The sequence below is a fragment of the Trachypithecus francoisi genome, unplaced genomic scaffold, assembly GCF_009764315.1.
Source record: "Trachypithecus francoisi isolate TF-2019V2 unplaced genomic scaffold, Tfra_2.0 Lachesis_group17, whole genome shotgun sequence".
Taxonomy (NCBI): Eukaryota; Metazoa; Chordata; class Mammalia; order Primates; family Cercopithecidae; genus Trachypithecus; species Trachypithecus francoisi.
The window spans coordinates 50,973,035-50,994,644 of NW_022681462.1; the positions used below are offsets into that span (position 1 = coordinate 50,973,035).

At 40.9% G+C, this 21,610-nt stretch overlaps 2 protein-coding genes across 11 annotated transcripts in view; both read right to left on the reverse strand.

Annotated features, from left to right (window-relative positions):
* The window catches only part of IL18R1 (interleukin 18 receptor 1), a 43,236-nt gene extending 42,330 nt beyond the window's left edge, over positions 1 to 906 (reverse strand). For 5 of the 7 annotated variants that reach the window (XM_033175607.1, XM_033175606.1, XM_033175605.1 and 2 more), the window contains exon 1: positions 293 to 431. The gene's annotated coding sequence lies outside the window, so the exon portion shown is untranslated. Of the gene's footprint in view, positions 1 to 292 lie in introns of all 7 variants that reach the window. The other 2 variants (XM_033175603.1, XM_033175600.1) reach the window with 2 other exon arrangements.
* Positions 907 to 7,216: 6,310 nt separating this feature from the next.
* Positions 7,217 to 21,610, reverse strand: part of IL1RL1 (interleukin 1 receptor like 1) — a 30,243-nt gene continuing 15,849 nt past the window's right edge. For 2 of the 4 annotated variants that reach the window (XM_033175608.1, XM_033175609.1), the window contains 10 exons: positions 21,313 to 21,525; positions 20,618 to 20,828; positions 19,388 to 19,562; positions 18,832 to 18,994; positions 17,369 to 17,440; positions 16,497 to 16,638; positions 16,259 to 16,404; positions 11,577 to 11,723; positions 10,420 to 10,587; positions 7,220 to 8,142 (listed from right to left, as the gene is read on the reverse strand). In XM_033175608.1, coding sequence (XP_033031499.1) covers positions 7,757 to 8,142; positions 10,420 to 10,587; positions 11,577 to 11,723; positions 16,259 to 16,404; positions 16,497 to 16,638; positions 17,369 to 17,440; positions 18,832 to 18,994; positions 19,388 to 19,562; positions 20,618 to 20,828; positions 21,313 to 21,373 — 1,671 coding nt within the window. In that variant the 5' untranslated portion in view covers positions 21,374 to 21,525 and the 3' untranslated portion in view covers positions 7,220 to 7,756. Of the gene's footprint in view, positions 8,143 to 10,419; positions 10,588 to 11,576; positions 11,724 to 16,258; positions 16,405 to 16,496; positions 16,639 to 17,368; positions 17,441 to 18,831; positions 18,995 to 19,387; positions 19,563 to 20,617; positions 20,829 to 21,312; positions 21,526 to 21,610 lie in introns of all 4 variants that reach the window. The other 2 variants (XM_033175611.1, XM_033175610.1) reach the window with 2 other exon arrangements.

Consider the following 21,610-nt stretch of genomic DNA (forward strand, 5'->3'; position numbering starts at 1 on the left):
ACATGGTAAGCACTTAAAAAATGACAACTATTGTTATCATTTATTTCAGTTGTTCTCACCTCTCCAGAAAACAATTGGGAACGTCTTAATTTCTAAAACTGTACTTTCAGAGAAAGACGGCTTGCTGTCTCATCAATTATTCACACATATTTACACACACACAATCTCTCTCTCACTCTCTCTCTTAATTGACCTTGTTTTGAGACTCCCTCCCCGGATGGTGGTCTTCCCTTCCCCTGGGGGAGTGGGGGAGAGGGGAGGGGGTGCGGGTGGCAACAGGGCCCACCCTTACCTTCAGAGAGGCGTCCCCCAGGCTGGGGGCGGGGGGCAGCAGCTCCTCCTCCACACCAGGTCGCGACTGCGGAGGCCAAGTTCGGAAAGTAGGTGAGAAGCAGCGATCCCCGCCTCCTGACTACCGTGGAAAGTGAAAGAGAGGTGTGATTAAAGAGATAAGGCACCCAGAGAGGGTTACAGAAACAAAAACCAAAAAAGAAAAAGAAGGAAAGAAGTAGGAACAGAAAGAAAGAAGAATGTCAGGGGTTTGGCAGCTCCTGGTTGCTAAACCCCGCCAGTGGAGGCTGCAGGTGGGCAATGCCTGCGGTCGGGCGAAGCTCCGGGTCCCAGAGTGTCGCGGTCTGGGGCGCTCTCAGTCTGGGGCGCTCCCGGGCGTAGAGTCCTCCCTGACTTGGGGGTCCGGGTCTGGGGGCCCTCCGGTCGGGGTGCTCCTAGCAGCGATGCTCCAGGACCGCCTCCTCCACCCAGGCGCCCCGCGTGGAGTTACCCGAGCTGCTGGATCGCGGGGTCCAAAGGGCGCAGCTGGAAAACCCAGCGCCTCGCCCTTTCACCGCGGACAGCGTGGGCCCCAGGCGTCTGGCCCTTCCTCCCCTGCCGCGCGGCGCGGGTCCCGGGAAAATCAGGGCGGTAGCCGGGTGACCTGCAGGGCCGGAAGGTGGCGCGCCCGGGCCGCTCGCACGCACCCTGCAGGCCGGCGTTCACAGCAGAGGATTCGAGGAGGGAGGCCAAAGGGGAATGTGTGTCTCTAGATTTTTATTTTGTGGCAGAGCTGTTATTAAACCAAAGGAAAAGGAAAACCCATAGCGGACAGGCAAAAGGTTTAATGAGACAATTATTTTAATTATTTTTACCCAATCAAGATAATTCACCAAATAATGAACAAAAATATGTAATTATGTCAATAAATGCAAATAAAAGCATCTGACAAAATTCAACACCCTTTTTGAATTAATAACGATTAGAAAACCGAGAGTAGAAATTACCTTTCTTAATCTGATAAAGAACATCTATAAGAAACCTACAGGAGGCCGGGCGCGGTGGCTCAAGCCTGTAATCCCAGCACTTTGGGAGGCCGAGACGGGCGGATCACGAGGTCAGGAGATCGAGACCATCCTGGCTAACACGGTGAAACCCCGTCTCTACTAAAAATACAAAAACTAGCCGGGCGAGGTGGCGGGCGCCTGTAGTCCCAGCTACTCGGGAGGCTGAGGCAGGAGAATGGCGTAAACCCGGGAGGCGGAGCTTGCAGTGAGCTGAGATCTGGCCACTGCACTCCAGTCCGGGCGACAGAGCGAGACTCCGCCTCAAAAAAAAACAAAAAACAAAAAACAACAACAAAAAAAAAAGAAACCTACAGGTAACTTCGTAATAGTGGAACATTTTGCGTTTTCCTAAGATTAGTAATGAGATAATGATTTTGGCTCCCACCTGGGACAACTGCTTTGCAACAAGTGAAGAAATAAAGTTAAAATTAGAAGGCATAAAGATTGAGAAGAAAGAATTAAAACTACTGGTTTTAACAGAGAGCATAATTATATGTAGACCAACTTTTGAAATCTACAAAAGAAACCACTGGAAATACTGAGTTTATCAAGATCATGGAATATTTAAAAAATCAATAGTAATTCTATATATTAGAGATGGAAACTTGAAAAGTGAAGTTTGTTAAAAATGCCATTTACCATAACATTTAAAAATCAAAATACCAACGTATAAATTCATTGGATAATGTATGAGATATCTTCTGTGAAAACTACAAAAGATTGCTAACAGAGATGAAACATCTAAGTAATAGAGGGATATACCACGTTTATGGATTGGAAGACTTAAGATATCTATTCTCCACACCGTATGTTTTTAGACTCTCTATATTACAGAGTCTATATACTTAATGCAATCCAATCCAAATCCCTGGAAAAATTTTCAAAGAAATTAAGAAACTCTTTCTAAAATGTATATGAAAATGCAAATAATCTAGGATTGTCTGGACAGAGACAGAGTTTCGCTCTTGTTGCCCAGGCTGGAGTAAGTGCAATGACACGATCTCGGCTCACTGCAACCTCCACCTCCGGGATTCAAGTGATTCTCCCGCCTCAGCCTCCCAAGTAGCTGGGATTAGAGGCATGCGCCACCACGTCCGGTTACTTTCGTATTTTTAGTAGAGATGGGGTTTCTTCCTGTTGGTCAGGCTGGTCTTGAACTCCCTACCTCAGGTGATCTGCCCATCTTGGCCTCCCAAAGTGGTGAGTTACACGCCCGGACTGTCCAGATGGTCTTGACAAAAACAAATTGAGAGACTTATATTGACCTGAGGGTTTATAATTAGGCAATAGTAATTAGGACAATGTGATATTCGCAGAAACATACAAATGGAAAATAGAAAGTAGACTAATAGACCCACACATAGCTAGTCAATTGATTTTTTAACAATGCACCATGTCAATTCAATGGCGAAAAAACAGTCTTCACAAACGTTGCTGGAACAGCTGGGTACCTCTACAGAAGAAGAAGCAGCAGAAAAAAGAATCTCATCCTTACCTTGTTTTATATACAAGTATTAATTCACAATAGACCATGGACCTAAACATAAAAGCTAGAACCGTAAATATTTCGTAAAAATACACAGAAGACCCTTGGACAGGCAAAAAAAAAAAAAATTCTTAGCTAGGACACAAAAAACAATAGCCATCTGGGACAAATTGATTAATTGGATATCACCAAAATTAAAAATGTCTACTAAGCAATGACATCACTTAAAAATGAATACATAACCCTGGAAATATTCTCATTTTACATCTATCTGGCAAAGAACAATACATAATTCCTACACATCAACAATATAAAAAGAAATACAATTTAAATAAGGCAAAAGATTTTGCCTTCACTAAAAAAGATATATGAATGGCCAATGAAAACATGGAAAGGGCTCATCATCATTAGTCGGGGAACTTCAAGTTAAGACCATGGTGATATTCATCTATCACCCATGAAAATTATTAAAATATAAAGAAACTTGACAACACCAGTTATTGATGAGGCAATGAAGCAACAGAGCTCTCACACACAACTGGTGGGAATGTAAAGTAGTACAATTAGTTTGCGAAACAATGTATAAGTTTCTCTGAAAGTTAAATATGCACCTACCAATGACCACCCTTAAGGGTCAACCAAAAAGAAATAAAAACATAAGTCCACAAGTATGTTCATAGGAGCCATATTCATAATAGCAATAAACAGGAAACAATTCATATATTCATCAATAGGAAATACAAAGGAACGAACTACTGAATCATGCAAAACATGGATGAATCTTAGAAGTATTGTTGAGTAGAAGTCAGACCCAAAGAAATATGACTTTACTGATACGAATATAAAGATACGACAAAACGAATCCGTGGAGTTAGAAATCAAAACAATGTTTGCCTGGTAGCATGGTGGAACTTTCTGGGGTGATGGAAATGTCTGGGGTGATAATTACACAGGTATGTTCAACAGTCAGAAATCATCAAACTGAACACTTAGGATCAATGTTTTATTGTATGCTATGTAAACTTGATTCAATTAAAAATAATTGATTTTTTTCTTACAATCACAGTCATTTTCACCATGATTGTGTGGAAGACATTCAACAAGTTTTGGCTACATTTGTTTCATTCACACTATCTTGTATGGCAGAAGTATGTATTACCGTCACGGTACAGAGGAGGAAATAAGAGAGGTCAGTGGTGGTGCTGCTGTGAGAATCCAGGTCTTCTGGCAGTTTCCTGACCTCATTATGAGTGCACACCCTGAATCACGAGCCACAGCCGCTAAGAAAGCCCTTGGGGTTCACCTTCTCCATCCTCCTATTTTTCAGTTGCAGAAACTGACCCCAGGGAGCTCAGGTGACTTGGGAAGTGGTGTGTAAGTTTAGGAAAAGGACAATGGAGAAAAGAACTCAGCAACTTCAGAGTTTTCCCCAGGCCAGCCCTATCTAAGGTCTCTGGAGTGCTTCTCTCTTCCCTGTGCGTTTTCACAATTCCTCTACACCCCATCAGGGTTAGCAAGGAGTGTGCTTTCCTGGGCTATATATATGGCTCCCATCACACCTTCCTTCTCATCCCTCCCAGAGAGGCACTCAGCACACATTCAGAAAATGTAAACACTGAATACTTGCAAAGGAGCTTATAATACAGATGGTTAAAACATATTTTAAAATAAGAAATATGGGGGCAAACTGACAACAAAGGTATTAGGGAGCCAAGAAAGAGATCATTACAAAATACGTGTAATGATGTCCTATAGGCCTGCTGTAGAAAAATCTCAAATTTAACTCTGTGTTTTCAAGTAGCTAATGTAAAGAGGAAAACAAATCAATTCCAAAATTTCCTGGGTCCATAAATCAAAACCACACTTGTCATTCTAGGTGGCTGCGAGAATAAAGACACATCTATTCTTGAGAGTGAGACTGGGGAGAATCTATTCTTTAGTGGTCCCCATTGAGAGAAGTCAGAGAATATAATTAATATGAAAAGAAATACAGTAAAGTTTTGTAATAATAACTATTGCCATTTATTGAATTATTACTCTGGCCTAAATATTTTTTAAACATTTGATTAGCACAGAAATCTAAAGTGTTTTACCCGCACCCCACCCCCCAGCACTTTGGGAGGCCGAGACGGGCGGATCACGAGGTCAGGAGATCGAGACCATTCTGGCCAACATGGTGAAACCCCGTCTCTACTAAAAAAAATACAAAAAAACTAGCCGGGCGAGGTGGCGGTAGCCTGTAATCCCAGCTACTTGGGAGGCTGAGGAAGGAGAATGGCGTAAACCCGGGAGGCGGAGCTTGCAGTGAGCCGAGATCGCGCCACTGCACTCCAGCCTGGGCGACAGAGCGAGACTCCGTCTCAAAAAAAAAAAAAAAAAAAAAAAAACAGTGTTTTATATTATCATGGTTATTTCACCTACGGAAACTAAGCTTTGGAGAAGTTAAGTACTTTGCTGAAGATCACACAGCTGGTAGGCCTATAGAGGATGGCTTGTTGATTCCAAATACTATGATAGTTAGCCATACAATACTCTTTTCATTGACCAATATTTTAGTGATTCAACAAAACCAAATGGTAATCTACAGAAGTAAGGTAGCCAGATTTAGGAAATAAAACTACAAGATCCCCAGCCAAAACAGAGTTTTAGGTCTTCAGATGAACGTTCATTGTCTGAATTCAACCTCAACAGGTGTCCTGATATTTGTGTTTTTTGTTTTTTTTGTTTTTTTTTTGAGACGGAGTCTCGCTCTGTCGCCCAGGCTGGAGTGCAGTGGCACAGTCTGGGCACACTGCAAGCTCCGCCTCCCGGGTTCACGCCATTCTCCTGCCTCAGCCTCCTGAGTAGCTGGGACTACAGGCGCCCGCCACTACACCCGGCTAATTTTTTTTTTTTTTTTTTTTTTGTATTTTTAGCAGAGACGGGATTTCACCCTGCTAGCCAGGATGGTCTCGATCTCCTGACCTCGTGATCTGCCCGCCTCGGCCTCCCAAAGTGCTGGGATTATAGGCATGTCCTGATATTTTAATACAGATTTCCTGTATTTTATCTGGCAATCCAGTCTGGGGGTACAGATTAAAGGTATAGGTACCTAGACAAATGAGTAACCATAAGCAATCTTCTAGAGATATGATTTCTCTTAGTACGGATTCTGAAAGGTATTGAATGACAATGAGTTCAAGATGATGTTCTCTGTGAACAGTCCAGAGTTCAGTTTTCTTTTGCCAGTGAAATACAGAATCATATACATTATTAAGCAGTTCAACTGAGATAAGCGCTCCATCCACTTACAAAATTTGAAGCACCAACAGGATTCCTATCTGAGGGGACACTGGCGGTAGCTCTGGATCCAGTCCTGCAACGCCTAACAGTGTGTGCTTTCCTTCAGTGCTCTGACTAAAGTGGCCCTGACTGTAAATTAACTCTATTTTGCCAAAACGGTTTTGTCAAAATGCCCTACTACCTTCATACAAATGTTACAACAAAATGGTCTCAAATTTGAAAAACATTTTAAAAATAGGATTGTTGCAGAATTTACCAGGGTAGATATTTAAGTTGCATCCGTGTAGTACAACTGGGAGATGGAACACTATGAATATTTTTAAATGTTTTAAAACGTTTCAGTGACATGCCACGTTTTTATTACGATGTTTGCAAAACTCCACATGGTATCATCTCAGCTATCAAAATGATATGTGCAAAACAAATTTTTGTTTGTTTGTTTGTTTTTGAGAGGGCTGTCACTCTTGCCCAGGCTGTAGTGCAGTGGCATGATCTTGGCTTACTGCAACCTCTGCTTCCTGGGTTCAATTGATTCTCCTACCTTGGCCTCCCGAGTAGCTGGGATTGCAGGCACGTGCCACCATACCAGGCTGATTTTTGTATTTTTTAGTAGAGACAGGGTTTCACCATATTGGCCAGGCTAGTCTCAACTCCTGCCTGCCTTGGCCTCCCAAACTGCTGGGATTACAGGCATGAGCCACCGCAACCAGCCATAAAGTTTTTTTTTTTTTTTAAAGAAAATTTAAATCTTAAAATGATGGATGTGTGAGTGATTCTTATTATTTTCTTCTTTTATATTTTATTTTCTTCCATAATATCCTTCTATCACTTTTATAGGGAGGAAATATTTCTAAATAGAATAAACGTATATGAAACTTTAGAATTGAAAAAAAGCTTGATCATAATGGCAATGGGGATAAGGTATTCCAACAAAATTAACAATATTGAGATGATAAGACTGAGTATCCACTCAAATAAAATATAATAGGCAGGTGCGGTGGCTCATGCCTGTAATCCCAGCACTTTGGGAGGCCGAGGCAGGTGGATCACTTGAGGTCAGGAGTTTCAGACCAGCCTGACCAACATTGTGAAGCTCCATCTCTACTAAAAATAAAGAAAATAATAAAAAAAAGAAATACCCCAAAAATTAGCTGGGAGTAAAATGGTAGTATGCACCTTTGGGAGAGAGATATATATAAATAAAATCAATTATGGCATGTTGGGAACAAGATTTATGACTGACATTCTGCCTGAGGGAATCAGAATGTTCTTCAAGATGATGTGAAAATCTACTGTTGAATGATTAGTTTGCTCTTCAGATTATTAACAAAGAATCAGGAGCAACAAAGCAAGACAGAGAGAGAGGAAAAGAGAGTAGTGGAAACATCCCACACCACAATGAAGAGAGGCAAGCAAAAAGGAAAAGGAGAGGGAATGGTGGCTGGAGAATGGGGGAGGATTGAGGAGAAACAATTCTGGGCATTTTGCATCCACCCAGAATCAGGGAAATGGAAGCAAAGTTACCAGATGAAACCTGAGGCCGGATCCCTTTGACATGCCTACTCCTCACACTTCAGTGCAGGGGCAGGAGCCAGCTAGGAGAAGTTAGGAGAGCTTCAAACTCAGATGCCTTTGCACACCACAGCAGGCACTATTGCTTCTGGGCTGCCAAGGAAGTCAAACTGGAGGCCTTTCTGGGAATTTTGCTTGGCACTGGCATTTGGTACCTCACGTGTTTCCAGAATTTGGAATTCAGGGACCGTTTATTGGCAATGTGGTCCTCCCTCCACTTGATGGTCCCCTGCACTTTCATGAGATGCCGGAGAGAGTCCTGAAGCGCTTCAGCCTGCAGCATGTGCAGCTCGCTCAGAGCCTCCATCTCAATAAGAATCACCTTGGAGTCGTTCTGGATGAGGGCAGTATGCAGGGCAACTTCCTGCTCATAGGCAAACTCCTCGCTGTGCGTGATCTGAGGGGTCAGGATGAAAATGTGCCGCCTGCTCTTTCGTATGTTGGTTTCCACTGCAGTGACTACATCTAGTCATACAAGAAATAGATAAGATTTCCTATCAGTCTAATGCTTGAAACATAAACATCCTGAACATTTAAAAGTCTTATTGTTATAATCTGGTGTGAGAATCTCTGACATCAATCAAGTCACTTATTCAGAGAAGTGGAAATATACGTGGATAGAGAACCCGTTTTTTTTCTTTGTGCTCCTTTCATTTGAGAGAATACCAGCCCCAATGTCCTCTTTTTACTTCCCGGGTAGCTTAGTCTTAACTAAAACAGAATCCTTCTAGGTAAATGGGAATGTAAAGATACTTAGTCTACTGCTGCATTAGAGACTTAGAATTCTGGTTCATTAGATACATATTATCTTCTTAGAATATTTGCTTATATGTTTTAAAATGGCTTAAAAATTTAACTCACATATTTAAAAGCACAAACTCAGGAAGCTCTGCCCCTCAAAATTGACCCAAGTCTCTAGGAAAGTAAGTCCTGACTTCACTTCACCCCCCATTAATCTCTGTTGTAGAAATGGATTTGATCCAGACTAGAAAAATCTTAAGGGACAATAGATCCCCTTTCCCTTTAGGTGTTTATAGAGCATAGACTCCATGGTGATTCCAATTCACTCTGGGTGGACTTAGAAAGAACATGAAATACCCAGTCCTCACTGCAACAGAAGAAAGCACAACCATGAATAAAACAACTCAAGATACTCTGACAGACTGGTGTCTGAGGAATTCCAGATGTATGAGGCAGGCCAGCTGAGAAGAGGTGCTCCCAGAGGGAGGAGCACAGCTGCTCCGGAAGCCCCACCTGGACGGGCAGGTACATGACCACCCTCTGACCTCCTGCCAGTGCCTCCCAGTGGCTAAACCCAGCCTGGAGCAGAGGACAAGGGTGCAATGGCTTCCATGATGATCAGCCACCCAGGGCCACTGGATGGAGTGGTGATGCAGAGAGGATTTTGGTGGGGCAAATGCAAGATAAGTCTCACGAGAATAAAGATAGCACCTTAGTCAGTCATGAACTTTCCTAAGCGAAGAGTGAAGTTTGGTGTTGTTTCGTTGGGTTTCATTTTATTTTGGTTGAGGAAAGGTCAGAGGACATGCACTGATGGAGGGAAGTAGAAAACCATTCCAGATTAGTATGTTGTCACACATTGAAGGCAGCACAAGCTTGACTGTGAGAGAGGTAGCATCTGGGTTTAGCGGGGGAGAAGGGTAACTAGAACTTAGGTGGATGGACTGACAAAGGAGAGGTGAAGAGCTTGTGGCTAGATGTGGCACACTGTTGAGCTCGCAAACAACAGGAGTCCTTGCAGGTCCTTGAGTACATTTGTAATATGAAAAGAGTGTTTGAGAGCATTACTCATTACTTCTATCTGCCTGGGTGGCCAGTGGGAAAATGGGAGAAGAAGAGAGCCTCGAGAGAAGAAGTCCATTATATTCTCCTAAACTGTACCTTTCACAAGTCTCTTTAGCCATTATTGAGGCTATGAGCATTCCCAGATATTCCAGGGTAAACCAGATTCACCTGTTGTTCATACCTTTACATCTATAGGCATGTGAATTCCTCTTCTTAGTAAGATGAGTTTAAAATGTAAAACGGAACGTTTACTTTATTAGGCTTAGGCCCTTGACATCTGAGCCCCATTTATATTCCAAACCCTTCCTGATCTGTGAAAAATTAGAGTTCACAAGGAGGGTCCATAGGTACTGGACATAAATGTATGAAGGGAATACTGAAATCACAGGAGTTGTGATAAAACTGTCAAAAATAAATAAAATTGGGTAGGAATATTAAGGAACAGAAGCTACAATTCTATTTGCTCTGGTGAGAATATAAATTTGCAAATGTTTCACCAACATAAAGAAAGTCATGAAGACCCTCTGAGTCCTTTTAAGGTATTTCAGCTAGTGCCTATGGCTACCAGAACAAAATTCTTCAATGTTTAAGTCCTCTTTCAAATCTTATGGACAGAATTAAGAAGTGGCAGAGTTATCCTGGTGGGGGACCAAGGAAATAAAGTAGGGATGATGGTTTACTAAGTCCTTCAAACACAGGACTTCTAACTCTGAATTCACACCACCGACATTACTGTGAAGATCTCATCACCGGAACAATGATGGGAGAGGGAAGAGTGAAGGATAAGTGTCTGCTCCTGGATAAATATTTAAAGTTTTGGTCTTAAGGTCTGAGGTAGTAAATGCAATTCCTTATCCAATGCAGGGATAAGGCCACCTAGTTCACAGCCTCTAATAAGCATGAATTTCCATCCCTAATGTATGTTGATAGCTTTACCTTCTCCAGGTAGCATATCTCTCCCATAAATGCATAAGGTATAGCCACATTTATTTTCAAGAACATCAGGCAGAATCTGGTGGACAAAGTACTCTACACGACTGGCCCCATCTGTACTGGATGTGTAGTTCCGTGGGTAGATAACATAAGCATCATAGAGCTTTCCATCTGAAAATGAAAACAAGAAGTACAACTTCTTACTTGATTCTAAAAATTCTCACTGGACTCTTCGAAGACATCGCGCTTCAAGTTTTATGGCTGTTGGTGAATGCATGTCACCCTCCGAAATGTTCTAGACTCAAGAGATGTTGATGACCAAACATGATCAGGAAATAACAGTCTTCATCCCAAAGTATTTCTCCTTTTTACCGTCACAGACTAAATAACAAAAAAGTGGACAAGAGCCTGTCCAATGCAGTTAAAACCATTTCACCAATGTTGATTAATAATCTATGAACAAGGGGGCTTTCTGTGCTGGATAGACCTTGGTTTCATCTTTGGTTTCCCCATACTCTCCTGGGGAAGTGAAAAAATTTAAAGTTAATAGTAGCAAGGGCATAGAATTTTTTAAGGGGTCTGAATTTTCCACAAATCAAACCATTAGCTCCTACTTGAGTCAACTGTTTGAAAAATGCAACGTGTATCTGCCTCCAAATGAAAGCATGAGGTTTGCATCTAGCAGGCAGAACTGACTCCTTTCATGAGCATGTTTGTGTGCCTAGGTTAGACTTTACAGATCAGGGTTTCAGGTAGAACACACATGCATTCTGACGGACCTTTCTAACCTGCTCACATCTGGAAAACAGGAACAATTTTGCTACTGTGTTTAACTTCATAATATCTTACCAATGCTTTATGAAATTCACACCTTTCTGGGCTTGGGGCAGATTCTGTTATTGGTAACTGAGTAGGAATAGTAACCCTACCAGGGAAGAAATGTGAGCTGTTGAGATTAATCTCAGGACCATGAGGAGTTACAGAGCAGGATGGAAAATGGCCTCTAAGAAAATCCAAAAACACAACTCACTGATAACAGATTAGCAAGCAAAATGGAATCTGGATTTAGCAGCCTAGCTATTGAAAAATTAATAGACAGGTAACCAACAGTTATTATGTGACTTTTTCTTTGGGCGAAAAACTTGGTATTTGCCACTTACCATTCCTAGTCTTGTAAGGTTTAGCTATGTCTCTCCAGAGCAGAGTAGCCTCGATCCAGAACGTTTTTAGGATGATAACCAGGACATTGATTAGCATTAACAATACACTACATACTGCAATTATGCAGTAGGTGCTTTGATGATCAACTATTCAAAAGAAAGAAAAATGATTATTATTACTACTGAAACAAGATATAATAAACAGATACATGGATGCTGGCTTCCCTTGGGAGTACAAGAATTTCATGTAAGATATACCCACTGAGAATTTTCATGGCTGCTTTAAGTACCAGGACATTCACATTTATTGAGCCTCTACAACATATCAGGCTAAGCATTACAGGGAATTCTCAAAGGCAAAAGAGGCACAGAGATACTCGTCAACTTAACTAAGATGGGAGGCAAAAGCATGATTTTTGCTGGCAGAGGATTTTAGAAGGAGAACTTGCTCCATGCAGGACTGGGAAAGGGAGGCTTCCTGGAGGAGGAGGCCTCTGGAAGATGAGTAGGATTCAGGGAGATGCAAAAAAGGAAATGCCCGCCTGGGCAGAGAGAATACCATAAGCCTAAGTGCAGAGAGGAAGTGTGTTTTCTGAGGAATTGGAATAACCTAGTTTGGGGAATTGGTGGAAGACATGATTAGAAAGTCTGGTCATGGCCAGGTTCTGTCCAGACTTGAAACCCCAGCTAAGGCAGACTGCCTTATTCTGAAGGTCACAGGAGCATTGGAGCCTTGAGGGGTTTTTCCATGAGATTAATCTGATGGTAGGAGAAAGTTCGTTTCTGTGGAAAGAAACTATGGGCACTCAGAACAGAATGGAGTGTGGTACTCGGGATGCAAGATGCAGAGGGTTGTAACTCATGCAATAATGAGAAAGGAACAGACAAGGTGCTGTCGAGGCATTAAGGAGAAGGCATTGATGGATCTGAGAGACTTGTTGCCTCTAAGGGCTTGGTGGTGTGGGAGATAGAAGAAGCAAGAGTCACCTAAGTGGCTAAAGCATCTTTGATAAAGAACTCAAAAGTCAAATTACTAAGTTCTAGGTCCTACTCATAGCCCGTACTTCTCTATGGTGAACATTACTCAGCCAACACTGAACTTTATCGTAGTACTCCTTGCTTCACAAGATGCAGATGCAACATGCATATGCACTGATGAATGTGAGAAGAATCTCAAATGAGATTTGCTGATATGGTTCATTTCCATCTTAAGTCTCCGTGCATGGGCTCCCAGTTTTGAGGTAGAAAAAGCACTGGCCCCTATTCACAAATTCCTCCACAACCTCTAATAGTTTATCAGCTCTCTCGGCGACCAGCAGTATGAAATCAAGAATTATCAAGGTGATATGACTCAAAGTTGGGGGGAAAATGTGAAAATTGACAAAGAGCTTACTGTCATCAGGTTAAATAATGAAAACTCTGTAAGTCAATTGTTTCAACAGGATTCCTTTCCAGGTCACTCTGTCTAAAAACCCCAGCTGGATGCACAGAGGAATGTGTACCTCCTGTGAGGATTGCTGGGAAGTAACCATGCCAGTGGCTGGATGCTTCCAAGCAAAAGAAAGATGTTGATCCAAGACATCAAAGGGAGTCTTTGTAAGTGTGAATTATTTTATAAAAGTATAAGTAATTCAGGTATGTGATGACTAAATGTTACTTTCTATCTACACATATAAATAGCAAAATGCTGGCTGTGTTTGAATCCTTGCTCCATAACTGTGGTATCTGGCAAGTTATTCAACTTTCTTTGCCTTTTACTTTGAAGTATTGAGAAAATAAACGACAAAGTTAAATGTAAAATAAGTAGATGAGTCCTGGTACATAGGAAATAATGAATAAATGTGTACTATTATTACTATGAGCATCAAATACGTATTTAGTAATAGTTAATAAAATGGGGACACAGGCCTTTTAAGTTTTTGCTCTCTTAAATTCAAGAAATGCTATAATTTCAGAAATAAAAAAGAATTCATCATGACAACTCAACAGCAGTAGTAATAATTTGTGTTTAATTTATACAGTTGCTGAAACAGACCGTAACCATGTTGACTTAAAGAAAACCAGGTGAAATACAAATAAGCTAGAAGGAGCAAAATCACTCAACACCTGTAACACGAAAACAATTCCAACACATTGGTAAGCAGGGACATTGATCAATGCTAATGTAGCAAAGCAGGAGGACACAAGGGGAGTGTGGGTGGGCAGGCTGGATGGGTGGCTGCAGGGTCCATTGGGCCCGTCACCACCCCAAGCATGGCCATCACATAGCACCTTGACGGGGTCCACAGCCTTCCTGAGGGTGCCACATTTATCACTGGCAGACACCAGAGACCCACAGAACACTATGGCACTTACAGCCATCTGCATGAGTTACGATTCTGTATATTTTAGGAAACACTTAAAAATCGGGGGTTAAAGTCAAAATTAAAACAAGAAAACCCCACATACCACTTCAGGCAGAGACCTGCCACGATTACACCATACTGGGGGCCTGTTGTCCCCACACCCCAATCCTTTCTCCTCCTGTTGTGCCTCTCTGTGTGTATCTGGATGAATCTGGACCATACTGCACATATGGGTGGGAACTCAGGATTTCACACTTTATTTGGCTATTTGACAAGTATGTTAAACAATTTCTACATGGTTGTACAGCCCCTGAGGAGTGATGAGTGTGAAAAAATATATTTTTCTCTCTCCTTCCTTTTATACGGGATACCATGCTTCATGTAGCAAACAGGATGTGTTTGCCTGGATATGCGAAGAACAAGTGAGGAAACTGACAAGGGCTCAGGAGTGAAATGCTTGGACAGCTATTTTCCAAGACAACATTGCATCGTCTTGGACACCACGGAGACGCACCAAGCGAGTGGGGAGAAGGATCAGTCCACCTCTGTGGGAGAAGAACTTCATCTCTGATGTTTCGCATTATCTGGGCATGGTGATGATAAAAAGCACAATGACTTGTAGACAGCTTTATTACTGCTTTGAAAACTCTGTAGACAACATATCCCCTTCTTGTGTGCACCCAGGAGGGATCACTCTCTCCACCCTGCTTTGGCTATTTGTGAAGCCACCAATTATTTATATATAAAAAAGAATGTTACATTTTAAAAGATTATATAGCATCTGAAATTAACCCAATAAAGACTGATCAGTTTCATGTTGTCCTTTTATTGTGTCAAATTACAATGATATCATTAAAATCCTGCTAGATTCAGAAAAAAAATTTGGGGAAGCAAGAAACAATTTCACTTTCCAATTGATGGAGAAAGTTATTGAATTTACCAAGCATAAATATAAAAAATAGTATTTTGTTGTATAATTAAGCCTTATAGCTAAAGAAGTAGAAATGTACACAAAAAACATTTGGTATCAATAACTTGGTTGTGCATTTATTTATTTGGTCAAAAAATATTTAACTGAGCACTGGCTAGCTGCCAGGTATTGCATTAAGGACCCAAAGATGGTTGAGATGATGTCCCTCCCCTCATGGAGCTTGCAGTCACGTTGAGCAGACTGTCAAACAGATTTTGGTAAGGCAATGTGACCAGTGCTACAATACAAACAGGATGCTACAAGAGTACTTGGAAAGCATGTATACTGCAAACTGAGGGCCAAGAAAAATTCCCTGGAATAGGTAGTACCTGGAATAGGATGCAATAAAGAAATGGGCTGAGCTACCAGACTTCCCATGTGTTCCATGTACCTTAAATACTTTATAAAGTTTAACAATCATAATGTGTGTGATATGGTTTGGGTCTGTGTTCCTGCCCAAATCTCATGCTGAATGGTAATCCCCAGTATTCAAGGTGGAGCCTGATGGGAGGTGATTGGACCGTGGGGGTAAGCTCATCACGAATGGTTTAGCACCATCCCCTTGATGCTGTCCTTGCAATAGTGAGTGACTTCTCATGAGATCTGGCTGTTTAAGTGCGTCACCTCTCTATCGCTCCTGCTTTCACCGTTTGAAGTGCCTGCCTTTGTTTTGCCTTCTGCCATGAGTAAAGCTCCTGGGTGTCCCCAGAAGCAGATGCCGCCATGCTTCCCGCACAGCCTGCAGAACCGTGAGCCAATTAAACCTCTTTTCATATAAATTACCCAGTCTCAGGCATTTCTTTATACCAGTGCAAGAATGGCCTAACAAGTGTCTTATTATAAATTAGCACCTAGGATTTTCTCACTGAAATGGCAGTAGTTAGATACTTCCCCTTTTTGTTCACTTTACCACCCTCACTAACAAAATGAGTGTTCATAGTGTTCATTATGACCAGAAAAAGGTATAGAAGGAACCATGTTTACAACAGGTAATACAAGTTATAAAAGAGCACAAAAGAACACGTTCAGTTTACTGTTGTTGGTGCATTTTCTTTCACATACAGTGAGACAGAGGGAGTTCATGAAGTTAGAAAACAAGGATGACCAAAGAAGCAGCTGAATGTTCTAGAGAAACCAACCATAGGAGGCAGTGGGGGAGGAGGAGGAACTTAAGCAGCAGAGAAGCTCCCAGCAAACAGAAACAGTCTACAAAGACCAGATAGCAAACAGCATCCCAAAGAAGAGAAGTACATTTTATGGCACAGGCCATTCCCATTGTCTTGATGGATCTCTCGGGACCACACTCCATTCCGCTTACCCTTGCTACAGAAAGTTTAGATGACCAAAGTCTCAGAAACACTCCTTACTTGGATTTTTCCTACTTAGTCTTACGGTGTGCCTTCTCAAGCCTTGCAAATTCAGGGCCAGACAGTCGTACCGCAGCAATAAATCCTCTTCCTTTACATCAGCTATTCTTAAAACCATGTTTACACAAGCCAGCCCATCGCTGAAACTAAGAAAGCAACCTGTTACTTGTAATGCCTACTTTGCACGTGCAAACGATGTGCAAGGGGAAGAGGATGGTTCTCTTCGATATAAAAATACCTTTGATTTTGCCCTTCCTCTTGTTGAATTCTTGGTTCACCGAAGTCTGTAATTTTTTTTCCATTAAGCTGCCACAGGACGGCAGCCAAGAACTGAGTGCCTTTTCCAAAACAAGCAGAGCAAGTTAGGTTTGTGTTTTCTCCTAGAGGGGAGTAAGGACATTCACCAATAAAATTAACTTCTGCGACTAGCATTTTATCCCATTTAATGTAAAAAAAAAAAAAAACTTACTGAACACTTAGTGTGCACCCCGCCAGGACCTCCCTCTCTCATCTCTAGCACCTTCCTCTTTCTATGTCCTCTCTTACCTCCTCCCTGCTCCCATTACTTTCATTCACCCAGCTGGGTTTCCCATTCACCCACCTGCATGGGAAACTAACAAGGCCAATGATTCTGGCTTCACCAACCCCACTTTATAAAGGATTTCTAGTAAAAGGATTGCCCTTTACTAGAAATTAGAGTTTCTTTCCAACTGCTCTCTTCCACATCTTTCTACAGAACACTCTTCATCTCTCCATAAGCTACCTTTGAATATAAATGTGTTTTACCAGACCTGGCTACCATTGCCCAGAACGGACACTCTGCAGGTTTCCATCCCAAGCTCTGGGATAGAGATGAAGATGAAATTAGATGCATACATGAAAGCACCATGAATTACAACATGCAATAAACAAATGTAAACACTGCAATTACTGTCTCCTGGTTCCCAATATTAGCAAATGCTTGGGGCAGGTGCTTCCAGGGATGTCACCTCACTTACTCTCAAGGTTCTCTATGCTAATTGCCTGACCCCTGCTAAGGAAATTCAGAACAGGGGTCATATGAAAGGATTTTCCAGGCAATATTTACAGCATTCTGATATATTTTCTTACCAATTTCCACTTCCTTTGTTTCATTGTGTGCAGGGGCTCTGATTATAGGAAACAGAGAGAAGGCTTGCTCATCTTAAAGACAAAAAGAAATATAAATATTAGGAGAGCATTGAATGCTACTCAATATAAGTTTGTATTTTCATGTTTCTATTCTATTTCATAGCAATGTTTTTCAAATTCTTCTGACAATAACCCATAATCACACACACACACACACACACACACACACACACACACGAAACAGAAAAGCATTTAAATAAAGCTTTCTTTTATTACCTATGATGCTTTGTAATATCTGTATTCTCTTTGACATCACCAAAACAAATGCAGGTCCAACCCATAAAACTAACTACACAACCTAGTAATTGTTAGAAAACTACACTTCTACAGAATAAGACTACAGGGAAGATTTCAAAAGACCTCTGAAAACAATAAATGGATGAGTCCACAGATTTGCTCGCAGTTCTCCACTAGGGTGGCCCACCCTCAGGGAAATCTTCCCCGTATGGAATTCTGACTCCTGGGACCAGCAGGGCTGAAAGACTGGCAGTGCTTGTGGAGCGCTGCTGCAGTCCTCCATCCCTTCATGCTCATTTATTTAAGGACAGTGTGATTAAGGACCACTGTAAGAGTTGATATTAAACAGAAAGGAACACTAATAGGAATGTGGTCTGGTGATGCTTATTTTGCAGCGGTGCGGTGAAGTATTGGAAAACTCCAAAAAATTGTCTCCAATATTGCTTTGCCCTAAAAAACCCGTCATACGTTAAGGGACTATTTCATCAACGTATGTAGATCAGCTTGTGCTAAGGAGATCCCAGTTATTTACAGATTGATAAGCTATGATCGTGAAGTCTTTCCCTTAAATAGGCTTTTATAGAATTTAAGACAACTTGGAAAACACATTTTTAGAATGAAGTGACCTACTTAAGGCCACTGATGATATTGAAAGTATTTTGCAAACATGGATTAAAATCCACGCAATAACAGTTATGTACACCATAGTATCGCATCATAAAGCCTCTTGTTAAACTTTGAATCCAGTGAGTATTACTAAAGAGTAAATTCTTCTCTTTTTACTCTGAAACCAAACTAGAAAAAAAAAAAAAAGTTGGTTTTGCTCTTCAAAATTTGAATGGCAAATTTTGTATTGCCATTCAAAAAAAGTAAGTTAAGTTAGAATTCAGACTGCTTTATCTTTGAAAAATTAAGTCACAAAAAAAGAATAAAGAATAGATGTGGCTTTGAATTAGTAATGTAATTTCCCCCTGAAATTTCTTAAATCTTGATAGTGCGTTCAGAAAATCTCTTTGCGTCATAGTTCAGAATGTATAAGATAAGATGGAGCAGGAGGAAGTAGAGGGAGGAGGGTGAAGTGCAAGAAACCCAACCAGAAGGGCACAACTGTTCCCACTTTGACTTCTTTCCAGTAGTATTCTACCTCATTAATGTTGGTAGCTCACCCTTGACCGTGAAGGACCTGGTCGCCGTCACACTATAATTGGCTCCATTTTCATTGTGTATAAATTTACAGGTGTAATCACCTGCATCATCAGTCATCACATTATCAATGACCAAAAATGACTTGTGCACCTTGTACCTTGATCCTTGAAGAGCCTGACAATTCTGAAATAAGAAATTTCATTTCCTTTTCAGTAATTCTTCACTTTTGTTTATTTATTTATTGACAGAATCTTTGTTGCCCAGGCTGGAGTGAGTGGTGCAATCTGGGCTCACTATAACCTGTGCCCTCTGGGTTCAAGTGATTTTCGTACCTCAGCCTCCCAAGCAGCTGGGATTACAGGTGTGTGCCACCATACCCAGCTAATTTTTATATTTTTAGTAGAGATGGGGTTTCTTCATGTTGGCCAGGCTGGTCTCGAACTCCTGGCCTCAAGTGATCTGCCTGCCTTGGCCTCCCAAAGTGCTGGGATTGCAGGCATGAGCCACTGTGCCTGGCCACTTGTGTCTATTTTAATTGTGTAATTTTCATCTATTTCCTTCCAAATTTCCTCTTACCTTAAACCACTCAAGAGGTGCTGTCCAATTGTAGAGGTCAATTGTAGGACAGTAAATTTTGGAATTTTTTTCTGATCCAGATACGGTTGAATACATCAAATAATCTGGAACATTGCAATCTGGTTGTTTTTTATATATGGTGACATTCGCATATCCAGTCCTATTGAATGTGGGACTATTAAAATAAATCCGAAAATTAAGAGTCACTTAGCATTGTGAAATAACTTAACCTAAATTTAGCCTTTACTTAATATTGCTTTTCTTCTTAAAAACCATCAATATACACAATGGTTATTTTCTTATTTAAAAATAAACATGAAAATCTAGAGTTTAAATACCTTTTTGTTACACTTGAGCTAAAAACATAGCCCCCATAGTAGCCCTAACAATGACTTCTTTGCCATTTATTCATATACTACATCTGCTGTAACGCTGTAATCCCAGTGCAATAAAGATAACCACGATTTATTGAGAGTTTACTATGTACCAGTAACAATGTTGAGCACTTTTCCCCATTACCTTAGTTTATTTTCACAGTAATGCTTTGAGATGAATTCTATTATTACATTATATGCGTCTTACAGAGAAGGAAACTAAAGAGCAGAGAAGTAACTTGCTGACATCGCACAGTTAACTAGTGGCAGAGCATGAATTTGACAGTTGTCTGGCCTCAGACCTAGGCCCTTAACTAATACATCCTGCCTTTTGATGTCGTTCATTTGACATTTTGTGTGTGCCAAATACAGTCACAAAATCAAAACATTCAACAATTTGTGAACAAGAGTAATTTTTAGGCACACAATCTCATCAGCCTTCTGTGGCTTAACTTGGAGGTTAAAAGTATTGGTCATTGCCCCTTTTCACCTACTAGAGGCCCCCTGAGATGGAAAACATCCAGATTACTATTTTCTGCTCTAGTTTGTTCTTAATTCCAGCCAAAAGTAAGCAATTACTCTCAGTTATCTTGGTCACTAGGAAAGCTAGGTTTTTCTCTAAGTCCACTACAAATTAATCCCTGCAACTGTAAATCCAAATAGCTCAAAATGAGCTAGACCTCAACCTGATAGTATTCCTAGAAGTTTATCCAACTCACTTTTATTCAAATCACTTTATAAATTTAACTGTTCCAGAAAAGACTAGGGAAGGAATGAAAGCAAGGGCAGCTCAGGCAATCAACCATTCAAGAAAGGGGAGCAGGGTGAAAGAAGTTGGGAGCTCTCTGCATAATACCTTCTGACAATGCAGGTATAAATACCAGAATCAGCAACTTCAGCTGGTAGAAACTTAAGAAGTTGGCCTGAGGCAAACACACGATTTCTTTCCCGGGTGGGAATACTTTTGTTTGTTTGTGAGTCATACCAATCCACGATGTAACTAGGTTTTCCTTGTCTAGGACATCTCACAATTAAAGCCTCATTTTCCAGGCCCCACGATTGTTTGCCTGCAAATGAAAGATATAAAGATGATCCTGAAATGATCAAATGAGAAGATCGTAATTCCTGTCCTCTCAATATTTTCTTCCAGGATTAAATTTAGAAGCCAGTCATACACTGTGATACTTTGGGAAAGAATAAATAACTGATTAATTTGGAGCTAAACCCCTCACAGTTCTCCGGTGGAAAAGCAGCCATATCTATCTAAACAAACTTTGTGTCAGTCAATAAACATCTACAACACTTCCCATGTGCAGGCACCATGTTAAATTCTGCTGCATTTGAATATGTAAAGCTAAACTCATGACATATTCATTACAAAGAATTTCTTCTGATAGATTTGTAATGAATGATGATCGTACAAAAACAATATATTTTTCAGCTTACAATTCAACTGGAACAATTGGAAGCAAGCTGCTTAAAACAAGGTGAATGTTCTTGAAATTATTTAATTTATAAAAATTTAAATTACAGTTAAAAGGCAATACTTACTAAACTTCGCTGCTGTGGAATACACGAGAATTGTGAGAATTGCTAAGATCCAAAGCCCCATTCTCTGTTTATCAATCAAGAGCAAGTGTTGGTAACTAGGCTGTTGAGATTACTCCAGATGAGTCACTGGCATATGACAGTGAAGGTCACCACACATGAGGCAGTTGGTGACGCACTCCAAGGCTGAGTTGGGAAGAGTAGCCTATATCTTAACTGAAAAATAAATTAGACAAAACCATAAACAGAATTTTTATCAGCCATGATTTTTACTTTCTCAGCACCACCCAGGAGAATGAAT